Below are 12728 nucleotides of genomic sequence, written 5' to 3' on the forward strand. Positions count from 1 at the left end.
ATGGAAGGAGATCAGCCATGTACGAGCGGCGCTGAGATGTTGCAACAAGAGAACTTCCTCCGCATGCTCCAAAGGTACCCTAACTTCCATCCTTGCGAGCGACCAGTTACGGCTTGCTGCGTTACTATAGGTATCGTAGAGTCCTTCGATGAACGTGTCGACCTTTCCCTTGAGTATATCCGACGGTGTGATGAACTTTCCACGGTGATAACCCTCGGGCCGATAAGTGAGCGCCTTGTCAGTGGTGTACAGTTGAAAGTACCTAACGTCGTAGGGACCTCTCGTGTGGAGACCGGGCGAGATGCGACAGCCAGAGATTGAGGGCATATGAGAGACCATATCCCGTGTATATTTGCTACTGCCTGGACGAGAAATGCTCGCTGCTCGGTTTTCTGGGATACTGATAACAGCCTCGACGATATGACGGTGGGAGTCCGTTCGCCAAGCCAGGCATCGTTCTTCAAGGGATACGAATTCGACGCCTACGTCAATGTACCAGGTGCCGCTCTCTCCCATCTCTTCTCTCGACAGGTCGTGATCAGCTAACCAGTCCCCTAGAGTACGATCTGCAGCGTCGGCCCCTACGCTATGGCCGCTTCCATGTTTGACCCCTCGAATTTCGTGCAAAAAGACAAGGCCTCTCCCCCAAGCCACACCGTTCTCCTCCAATGAAGAACGTATCCTCTGCCCTATCATGGATACGTACCACGCATCAACCACCTTCGATGAAAGAGCCAGCTGCCCTGTGCGGCCTCTCGCCCTCCACATCTCTCCTTCATAGGTTGATGGCCATTCTGCCGACTGGGCAGGCGTCAATTCCACGATTGCTGGCCGCAAACCCTGGTTGTAGAAGCTCTTCATCTCGTCCTGAGTGAGCTGAGGACTGCGGTTCGCTCGATAAAGACCAGGGATTAGTGCCCGAACGGAGCCGCGTGTACCCCATTTCCCAACACAAATATTTGGGACCTTGTGGATGGCGAGGGTCTCCAAGGTCTACATATGGATAGTAGTCAACATAATGCCGAATTTAGGAAGTAAAATTTACTAGCATCGCCGATTTGAAACGGGTGGGTGATGTGGATATCCGTCGTGAGTGTATCCGTCAACTTTGGCACTGGAAACACTGAAAGTTCCGTCTTCACCAGGATATCGTCGGCGATCCCTAGCAGGGAATCATAGTCGCGCCTCGCTTCCACCTCTTCCTCATCCTGGAGGGCGTCTAGCAACGGATTTAACCTGATTTCCTCCCCTTCATCAACCCCATTGAGGACGTATCTAACGAACGCTGCATCGTCGCTGTTCATAAGTTCCTGGGCACGTTGACAGAATTGGGCAACGGATAAGTCCATGGCACGGAGTTTGTGATGTAGCGTAAAGCACGTATGGGAGAGGGAGTATTTTCTGAAGACAAGGACGTCTAATTGGTAGGGTCAGGGCCAGGGGACGTCATTTTAAACCAAACCAAAGGGAAGCCTGTCATAGCCTCGTGCATTCTGAATGTCAGTTCCAGCTGGCGCCTTGTAATGTGCGGTGTCACATTTCCTTCTGGAACGAAAGTCCATTATGCTATATTGGCGATATAGTTTGTACTATGCCCCGCCTCGTGAATAACATCCTTCAAATCGCCTCTGTTGGTAGCGGAATATATTTTTACCAGTATGATCACAGTGACAGCCTTCGGGTCGCGGAAATAGAAATTTCAATGTTAATTCACCTGATGAACGACGGAATGCAGGAATCAAAGGTATTTCAACGAGGTACCGTACGCCTAGTTTCTACACCAAAGTACACTCTTGTCTACAGAAATCTCCATGCCTAGTCTCTCTCTTCACGGTGCATTCGCCAGCTTCTTCGTCGTCGATGACTGCAAAGTCGACGGACCTTGGCGTTTCAAGGGCTTTCAACGTTTAACAGGAATGACGTCCCTCTCCCCGGAAGATCCGCCGTTAGGATGGAGTGCAAGAGAAATCGAGCTCATCAGGGCCTATCTTACGGAATACTCAATGCAAGAAGAGAAGTATCGCATGTCCTTTACAAGAAAGAAGCTAATCAGCTCTGCGAACGGACGTCAACTTTGGGGCCGCTTAATTCAACAGATATCAGACAAGATTGGCCTTCCCGCTCTGATCTCTCAGTCGATGGAGGAGGGTGGCGTCAATCCTTTCATGGTTCAGTCGCAGACGGGAACTTGGCCGCAGGCAAAGCAGTGCGTCAGTCGATTCTCAGATTATGTCGGTCAGAAGCTTCTGGGGGATGAAGCGGTTCCAATGGGTCTAATGATGAGGGGCGATCTCTTCGCCCCCATCTCTGCGATAATCCAGGTGCACTGGGGCAGTCTTTCTCGGAAAAATCTTCGTTTCTCTGCGCAAATTCAGAAGATGGAGGCCGATGCCACCAAGGCTCTTTTAGGTTAGTCGTTGATTGTCTGTCTTGGAGTCTCTCTAACTAACGAATATCTAGTGGCACAGGGTGGGAATGCCACGAAACAGGAGGTGCGGGTGGCCATCACGAAGATAAACCGGTGGAAGGTAGTCGCCATCGCGCAACATGCAAAGCCGCAGATAGTGGAAAGACTGCTCCGCACAGGCGAGCAACTCAAGTCCATAATCGACAGCCTTGTCATTCAACGAGAGCAAACACGAGTTACGAGCAAGGGTGAGTACAACGCAAGCATCACAAATGCTGCACTTGACACCCCCGCCACTTTGACAGGAAAAGGCAGGCTATCGCACGCCAGTTCAGACCTCTCCACGCCGGAAGACATAGAAGAGATCCTGTTGTATTATCATGACCTCTTCTCCGCTTCATCTGAGGAAGCTACTGATTCAGTGCTCGAACCCGATGTGAGCGAAGGCGGGTTTTGGCGGTCAGAAGGCCAGGACTCAGTTGGAGTGGAGTTCGAGATGACTTTAGACGACAAGGTCCTGAACGATCGGCTTGGCTTTCACGACAACCTGCCTTCTCCTTTCAACAAAACCCGGGACAGGATGGGAGGGAATTTGTGGGATGGTGCTAAGCTCGCTGAAGAAGACAATGAGCCCTTCTCTTTACGGCCACATCAAACTATGGGTGTACATGCCCTTCTCAGGAGCGCGCTGTCGTCATCTTCATCAGACCAATGTCCTGGAGTGCTGATCGCTGATGAAATGGGGTTAGGAAAGACATTCCAGAGCGCCGCACTGATAGGCTTCTTTGTAGATATTTCGTTCAGACACGAACGAGGCGTCGATTTCCCCAAGATTCTTCGTAAGTTCCAATCCATCCCACTCGGCACTGCTATGACTCAGATCCACAAATATTAGAGGAAACTCCGTATCTCGGTAGCCACCGCCTGGATAAAGCGCTCCCTAATCTCCCTTACCTCTTTATCGTGCCGCCCACTCTCCTTGATCAATGGGTGGGGGAACTGAAAACTTGCTTCAAGAAGGGGTCTGTCGACCTGTTCGTCTATCAGGCTCAATCTAGGAAAGCATTTTGGTCGGAGAAGGGGGGTTTCTTCAAGAGCCTACAACCGATGAATCGAAGACTCATTGTTACCTCTCACTCCGTTAGTACCATTTTTCACCAAATGCGAGTGATTCTGACCGGCGATCTTGTCAGGCCCTACAAGCAGACTTCGCGCTTATCTATACTTATCAACCACCGACGACAACACTTTTAAAGCCGTGGGTTGATGCGAAACGGAAGCCATTAGGGAACTCTGTCGACAAGACGCTTTTTGATCTGAAATACCTCGTCGTCACAATTGACGAAGCTCACACATATCGGAACCCAGGGGTCAAACAATGTGCCGCCACCACAATTCTCAGCTGTTCCTCATTGAGGCTCGCAATGACTGGCACTCCTCTGCAAACATCGACGAGGGTACGTGCTATTGGGCTGCGCCAGACATTGGAGGCTGACTTCTCTCCAAACTAGGACTTGTCTGCAATGGGGCGGCTCATCAACGTCCCATGGTTCGCAACTGATGAAGCGTACCAGCAAGAACGTGATGATATGAAGACGATCAGACGACTATCTGCCACGAAAAACAGACCTGCGGACCAGGACGGTCTCCAGGAGGCGAGGGTTCAAATTTCAACTCGCATCAAGAATAGATTCAAAGGGAGGATCCTTTGTCGCTCTCCAGGAACAATCGGCCAAGACGGAAAGCCGCTTGTGAACCTACCTCAAAAGCGCCGTATTACCCTTGAGATCGAACCCACCCCCCGAGAGAAGGTGATCTTTGAGAAGAATGCCAATACGACAAGGGCAGAGTACGTGTCATAGCCTATTGATATGTGAGTCTGCGTTGGCACTTATACTGCATGACCAGCTTCTCTGGCAGTGACGCTCAGCTCCTGGTCATGAATCGAGGCTTCTATGTTCCCCACCGACTATGCATTGCCTACCCGCGAATCGGGAAAGAAGAAGAAGATGCCAACGGGAAGTCTCTTCCGTTTTTTGACCCCATCCCGCACTTTAATTCCCTCGAAGAATGGCAACCGATGAAGTCGACGAAGATACAGTCTGCCGTCGATCTTTGCGTTCACTTCCTTGCCAGTGACGAGGCTGGAATGCCTTATGTGTTAGATGGAGTCCTCGTGTTGCCGCCCATGCCGGACGAAGCAACGCCTTCTCGACAGAACAAGATTCTAATTTATCAAGAATACCCTTCCCTTGGACCGCTACTCAGAAATGTACGTTTCCCTTGCTTTAGATCCAATTGATTCTCATGGCCCATCGACATGTAGATTCTCACGTTACATGGAATACAACCGCTATGGATAGATGGGGGAATGAACACGAGGGCTCGTAGCAAGATTGTGAAAAAGTTCCATGCCAGCGACGAGTTCCGTGTCCTCATCATTTCATCGGTTGGATCAACCGGGTTGAATCTCGCCATTGCTAACATTGTGGTCTTTGTGGTATGGATCTACCTCAATTTTAGATGCCTTTTAATTGTTGTACTAGGACCAACCGTGGAGTGCTCTCGAACAACACCAAATCGAGAATCGATGCTATCGACAACCGCAAAAGAAGGACGTCTTGTGCTTCATGCTACTCATACGTGGTACTGCAGATATCATCCTCGCAAGTCACGCTCTCGGAAAACGGGACCTCTCTGAGTCCTTCCTCCCTGGCGGCCCAGATCCCTGTCAGGAGAACTGGGAAGGAACCAATTACATCCAAGGTATTTTGACCCAAAAATCACTTGCGCTCGATGCTGGCGAGGAAATGGAGATCGATGGTGAAGATATTTCGGGTACAGGAAAGACGCCGTCAAGGCGTAAGTCCAAACCAAAGACGGAAAAACCCGTTACTTTGTCTGCGCCTGTCACCTCCACTGGTGAGTATCCGTCGAGGACGGCGACATTGCTTCTCAATGCCTCCACAGCTTTAGAACACATGGACGATGCTATCACGATTGATGTTGAGGAGAAACAAGTTGATGAAAATCGTTCGGGAACAGGAAAGACGTCAAGGCGTAAGTCTAAGTCCAAGAAGGAAAAGCCCGTTACTTTGTCTGCGCCTGTCACCTCCACCGGTGAGTATACACTAAATTCTGCGACATTCTTTTTGAAGGCTCCCATAGCTCTAGAAAACACGGACGATGCTACACTTCCGTACGCATCTGAATTAGGTATCGTGTAATGTGTAATTGTCTGGAAAGTTTACCTCACGACCTCACTTTCAGAGGACGATATCCCTCGTCCCAGCGACGTCAAAGGCAAAAAGGGCAAGCAGAGTTTCCCCGGAGAGAGTAGCAAGAGTACGTTGAGTGCAGGCTGATCAATTTACAGCTGACAAGCCCTGAATCTAATAGACGGTGCTCAACGACTTAGGACGACCGATGTTGATTCCGATACGCCAATGGATACATCAATATCATCCGCCAAACCCAGAAAACATACTAAGACGTTCAGGAAAAGTAAGCAAAGCCGATTAATTTCAGCGCGACGTGACACTCAATATACTGATTAGAAAAACCGATAAGTGCGGAGACTGTCGAAGATTCTGATGGAGAGAATGACAACCGTGATGTCTCCGTTCAATCCAAGCAGACCTTGTCAGACGGCAAGCAAATCTTGGGCACGGTTATTGGCCAAGACGTCGCTGGTACTCACGTTAGCAAGTCTGCGTCCACAAGTGAGTATTATCATTGGGTACCAACGGTGTCAATGATCCAACGCCTACCACAGAGAAACCCTTGACATCCCTAGTCTCTTACAGCTCAGAAGACAGTCAACCCGGTACGTTCTGTCCGATTATCCATTCTTACCACCCGCAGATAATCATGTATCTTCAGACGAGTCCTCTATTCCCGGGATCCCGTCAAATCGTGAGTCATCTATCGGAAACTTTCATGGTCTAATTCATACGCATATCTGAATATTAGCAACAGTCGATGTTGAGGGACTTATTCCTGACCTTCAGCATGTGGACGTCAACAAGGGGAATTCGACAGCGGGGAGCGAGAACGAGAATCAACCGGAGATATTGGTTGGGGATGACCTGTCGAATAATGAGATAACCATCGACTTGGACGAGGACGAGGATATACGTAGCTTTCCCAGTGTCTCAAGGCATCAGAGCGCAGAACCTTCCAATATCCCGTTATTTGTGGACTTGGACTCCGACGATGGTATGACCAGCTTCATCCCTACCGAAGGTGATCTGATTGATAAGCCAGATATGGATGTGGGTGACGAATCAACCTCCAAGAAGCCTACAATCTCTTCGCATCGGCGAAACCGTGACCCATATCCCGACACGCCTCAGAAAAAGCGGGACAAAGATAGCAAGCGTGTCAGGTTCTCGCCGAGGCCTACCTCACCTACGCCTGGAAGTACTCTTGGAAAGACGAAGCTGGGCAGAAAGGCGGAAGGATCTCGTGCTGGGCGACTTGCAAATCTGCAAGCCCTCAGGTCTGGGGCCAATGATCACCTCAATTCTGGGGTAGAGGCAGCGCCACACTCATCACAAGAGACTGTAGACTCAATTGGTCGAGGGATTAACGCTTCACCGCCAATTCCCTCAGAACTGTCGAACGAAGACTCAGATGAGTTTGAACAGCCAAGGCCTCCGTCGTTTCTCCAAAGCCTCACTAGGAACAAAGGTTTGTGTTACTCTAATCTCATGACAATACGGACGGCTCAGTGCACTTTGTTCTACAGCAGTCTTGCATTCACACGCTGAACAGCCGCCACATCGACAACCTACCAGATTCTCTGCTCACAGCACTGACGTCGAGCTCAAAGATCTCCCCGCGCTGACAAAGAAGCCAACAAACCCGTTCAAAGCAAAGAAAAGGCGCTAGTAGTGGTGATATCGTAGTCGTCTCCCCTCCCCTCCCGTCATTAGTTTTACTTTTGTGTACGAAAACGCAGTACTCAATAAGTATTTTCATTATCTCTGAGGTCTCAGCACAATGTGTCAGTCCTGGACGGTCAAGATAGACGTGGACGTACTCACCGTGTATTTGTGTCGTTGGACACGCTGCTTGTATTATTCGTCGCGTAAAACAGCATGCACAAAATGAACATGACACAAATTGTCAGTCCTGGACGGTCAAGATAGACGTGGACGTGCTCACCGTGTATTTGTGTCGTTGAACACGCTGCTTGTATTATTCGTCGCGTAAAACAGCATGCACAAAATGAACATGACACAAATTGTCAGTCCTGGACGGTCAAGATAGACGTGGACGTGCTCACCGTGTATTTGTGTCGTTGAACACGCTGCTTGTATTATTCGTCGCCGTAACACAGCACGCACGAAATGAGTAGGCGTGGACGTACTCACCGTGTATTTGTGTCGTTGAACACGCTGCTTGTATTATTCGTCGCGTAAAACAGCATGCACAAAATGAACATGACACAAATTGTCAGTCCTGGACGGTCAAGATAGACGTGGACGTGCTCACCGTGTATTTGTGTCGTTGAACACGCTGCTTGTATTATTCGTCGCCGTAACACAGCACGCACGAAATGAGTAGGCGTGGACGTACTCACCGTGTATTTGTGTCGTTGGACACGCCTGTGCTTTTATTCGTCGCGTAACGCAGCACGAAATGAGGATGAAACAATATGTCAGTCCTGGACGGTCAATTATGTAGAGCAAGTGAAGAACTTACAGTGATAGAGCTCGTTTATATGAATGAGATCTGCGTCGGGGCTGGCGAGCAGTCGAGGGCGATGGGTGGCCTACATATAACATTGTCAGCATGATTTTTAATTATCTTTGTTAGTACCTTACCTGGGCCAAAACAACATCTACGTAATGGTCGACGTCAGAAGCTACATCGATCGCGAATTTTACAAGCAATTCTGTCGACAAAAAATCGGAAGCTACATAATGCTACTATATATCACTGCGAAAAGGCGTTAGTGATGAATAGAAGGGTATATGTGACATTACTTACCAAACAAAATCCAAGTCGGACGCGGTCAAAGCCAGTCCCCCCCGAAACGTCCTGACTTCTTTTACGTTCCATCGCCGCGAAAATTTGACGTGAATGGTTATGGCGGGGGCGTCGTCGATGTAGCCCCTCACAGTCACGTGTGATTGTGACTCTGAGACGCTGTTATGCGGGGCCCCGCTAAAACAAGTTAGCGCAGAGCGAACGACAAAGAAATTGACTTACACGATGACGAAGTGAGTCAACGACTCGTAGTCGTGTCTCCCGTCTGCCTCGATCATCGCCTGATTGGCGATCAACGCCGTCATTACTGCTGTTTGGAGTTGTTGTCGTCGTCCTCGGCAACGACGCGAAGCGAGAGTTGTCGAGATAATGTAGAGGGATGGCATTGTTAAGAGTGATAGTCGTTGTGTTGTATGGTGTGGTTGTTGGTAATGAGGTGAGGGCGAAGATGTGTGGTGACGGGTGTAGTGAGAGAGGCGCCGTTCGCCCAAATAGGAAGGGCGGGATTTGTCAGCGCTTTAGGCGCCCAAGACCAGACGACTACGGTTTTTCCATAGTCTAAGCGCCCGTGACGCGTGACTGATTAGTAATCGTGACGAGTGACAATAAAATAATAATTGTGACGACCCAAATTGGTAAATGTGACGCGTGACAAAAATGACAATTGCGACGACCCAAATTTGTACATAATGACGTGTGACATAAATTTGTAATCGTGACGCGTGACATACATTTGTAGTTTTCGACCACCGTTTTGTTTGCCCTGTATTCATTTGAGCTTTGTATTTGTGTGTACACACACGCACACACACACACTCACACATGATGGAATATTATGCTGGTTATTAACGATAATGCACACACAAAGAACGTGCCCACATTTGTCCGTCCGGGACGGCAAGTTCAAGTTGTCACATTCTCATCTCTACTTTCAACTAACCCATAAATGATGCTTTCTTCTCAACTCTTTACTTATTTATTACTTTACCTGTCGCCGCTGTGATCACAAGGTATTTTCTAGTAATTCTCAGCAGTCAACTCCACAGCAAGTCAAGTAAGTGAATACACGACAAACACGACAATTTGACGGTGTCGCTTCGCCGACACGCCAAATAATCGTGATTGCGTGTATCCACTTACTTGACTTGCTTGCTGTGGAGTTGACTGTTGACATGCACTGCGTATAGCCGTCCTGGACGGTCAGAAACATACTCTACAGCATATATGCTGAGTTTTTGTTGGTCCATACTTACTCATGATCCACTTGTGGCCGTCCAGGACGGCCACGCAGCGCGTATAGTGCTCACCCGCTATTGACTGATGTCTACCCGCTTTCCCACGAAATTATGACCGCCCCGAAATTGCTTCCGTTTTCCCACGAAACTGTCAGCGCTCCGATGTGCATTCCGCCTTCCCACGCACTGTCCCATTCCACATCCCACGCACTGACCCACTTCGTCTTCCCACGCACTGACCCATTGACTCCGTCTTGTAATAATATACATCGATGGAATCTGTTACAACATTCCCCACACCACCAATGCATCCCACCACACACCAGGTCGTCCAAGACGGCCACACAACTGTTCTATACATCTTATCAATCCCTATTTTCATCTTTGGCATTTTCAGCACCATTTCTCACTCCATCCCTAATGGTTTCCCCATTCCTTGCTCCTAAGCTTCATGCTAGTGCCTTTGCTACTGTTTTCCCTGTCACTAGTCTTCTAGCAGTGTTCTCTCATGTACCCTATTGTGTCCCTAATGTTTTTTCTACCACCATTCCTCTACATTTTCCCCTAGCATCTGTGTGTTATGCATCCCTGCTATTTTCCCTACCACCAATTCCCTACCATCTCTCTCATATGAACCCTGCTACTTCCCTACCATATTCCCTGCCACCAGCTCCGTATCATTTCCCTATCTCTGTATCCCTATCGTCCTCCCTATCACCATTTCCCTACCATCACTTACCCTACCCTAGGGAAAAAATTCCATCCCTAAAAATTCCCTAGGAAATATGAAAAACAATCCCATAACCCAAAACTCGACGGAACCAACTATGCTAGCTGGAAGGACCATGTTACCGCGTTCTTCTATGCTCAAGACCTTGGCTCTATTCTTGAACCTGCACCTCCCGTTGCTGGTGCTGCTGCCTCTGCTTCAGCCTCTGATGCGGATAAGGGTCCTAACCCTGCCGAGTCGCTGTTCTCGGGGCTATCGAAGACCGCCCAGATGCAAAGCGACACCAAGGCCTACGGACTCATCTTCTTTTTTGACCATCAACCGTCATAACCATCAGCTTGACCGTCGTGACTGTCAGCTTGACCATCAACCGTCATGACCGTCATGACGATCAGCCTGACCGTCAATTAAGCGCCGATGACCGTCAGCCTGACCGTCAGCTTGACCATCAAGTAAGCGCCGATGACCGTCATGACCATCAGCCTGACCGTCAATTAAGCGCCGATGACCGTCAGCTTGACCATCAACCCTTGTGACCGTCATGACCGTTGTGACCGTCAAGTTGACCGTCATGACCGTCACCTTGACCGTTGTGACCGTCAAGTTGACCGTCATGACCGTCAGCTTGACCATCAACCCTTGTGACCGTCAAGTTGACCGTTGTGACCGTCAAGTTGACCGTCATGACCGTCAGCTTGACCGTCAAGTTGACCGTCAGCCTGACCGTCAAGTTAACCGTCATGACCGTCAACCATTGTGACCGTCAAGTTAACCGTCATGACCGTCAACCATTGTGACCGTCAAGTTAACCGTCATGACCATCAGCCTGACCGTCGTGACCGTCATGACCGTCACCTTGACCGTCATGACCATCAGCCTGACCGTCAATTAAGCGCCGATGACCGTCAGCCTGACCATCAACCGTTGTGACCGTCAGCTTGACCGTCATGACCGTCAGCTTGACCGTCATGACCGTCAGCTTGACCATCAACCCTTGTGACCGTCAGCCTGACCGTCATGACCGTTGTGACCGTCAGCCTGACCGTCATGACCGTTGTGACCGTCAGCCTGACCGTCATGACCGTTGTGACCGTCAGCTTGACCATCAACCATTGTGACCGTCAAGTTAACCGTCATGACCATCAGCCTGACCGTCGTGACCGTCATGACCGTCACCTTGACCGTTGTGACCGTCAAGTTGACCGTCATGACCATCAACTTGACCCCTGATATCATGGGCATAATCGACTGTTCAGCTGGGGCCAGTTTTCATGGCCAGGGCCCGAGCCAGCGGAGTGAAAGAAGATGGCGATGGCGTGTGCTGGCGCGAAGCCAACTGAGGAGATTGCGCTCATATGCTGAGCTGGTTAGGTAGGGGGAGGCGGGGCATATTGGCGCTTTTGGAGGGTTAGGGGGAGGCGATGGCATTGCTGCTTGTGATGCCATCTGCTGTGCCCTGTTTCGCTTCAGTTGTTGGTAAATTGGCAATACTTAAATAGTTGGCATTGTCGGCGCACCGTCAGTATGTTTATCGCTATTAGGGTTCAGCCGCTTTTCACAACTATACAGGATTACATCATTGACTAGTTTCACGCACTTATATGCCCAATGCACTGAGCAGAGTAGTTTTTAAAACTGAAAAAAGAAACCAGTACAATGATACAAGACGACAATGATACATGCAATAAATGAGAAATGCGACTATTTCTCCAAGACAAAATCTATGAAACATTCCACAGCCAAGTCCAAACGCAAATCAGAAAGGCTATCTGGCTGTTTGGGAGCCTTGCCGCCCCCTGGCCCACCCCGGAATCCTGGCTCAAAATCGTCGCATTCGCGCAAACGCCGTATCTGTTCAAGGGGAATAGGATATCCCTGCTCCGAAAGCAAGTGACAGTATATCCTGCAGACTTGCTGCAGATATACTTCGTAAATATCTCCGATGAAACTCAGAGGCCGGCCAGCGAAGCTAAACCTGAATTTATCCGAAGCCTGGATCTGCCGTGCCACTCTGAGAGCATTTGAGGAGATGACGGCAACCTCATCCTGACATTCGACGTGCTGAGAGAAGAAGACCGGAAGAAGCCGGCCTACGGCACAAACGACGAGGACATCCTTCATGCCCTCCGTTGTGGAGACTTCGGGCAGATGGTGCCAGAGATTATCTATTTCAGAAAAAGATGAGTAAAAAAGTAAAATAAAGACTCTTTAAGCGGACTTACCAGGAACAACGTTGGGAGTAAGGCAAGCCTTTCCTATCATCTCTACTACGCGCCCCATAATAGAAATTGTGCACTCGTCGTGCTCCGTGTTCGTGGCGCTGGGCATAGCAGCAGAGATGATGAGGCTGAACATATGA

General features: G+C 49.4%; 2 protein-coding genes across 2 annotated transcripts; one reads left to right on the plus strand and one right to left on the minus strand.

Moving 5' to 3' along the window:
• Nucleotides 1-10269: 10269 nt before the first annotated feature.
• PC9H_000001 (uncharacterized protein) lies at nt 10270-10699 on the plus strand (the record flags this gene model as incomplete). The annotated part of the gene is made up of 2 exons (XM_036769664.1): nt 10270-10313; nt 10420-10699. 2 exons carry the CDS (start codon nt 10270-10272, stop codon nt 10697-10699), a joined length of 324 nt encoding a protein of 107 aa, XP_036635509.1.
• Nucleotides 10700-12070: 1371 nt separating this feature from the next.
• Nucleotides 12071-12697, minus strand: PC9H_000002 (uncharacterized protein; the record flags this gene model as incomplete). Its single annotated transcript, XM_036769665.1, has 2 exons — nt 12071-12534; nt 12592-12697. The coding sequence occupies 2 exons, from the start codon at nt 12695-12697 to the stop codon at nt 12071-12073; spliced, it is 570 nt and encodes a 189-aa protein (XP_036635510.1).
• Nucleotides 12698-12728: the final 31 nt, after the last annotated feature.

The sequence above is a fragment of the Pleurotus ostreatus genome (genome assembly GCF_014466165.1).
Source record: "Pleurotus ostreatus strain PC9 chromosome Unknown scaffold_1, whole genome shotgun sequence".
In the NCBI taxonomy this organism is placed as follows: domain Eukaryota; kingdom Fungi; phylum Basidiomycota; class Agaricomycetes; order Agaricales; family Pleurotaceae; genus Pleurotus; species Pleurotus ostreatus.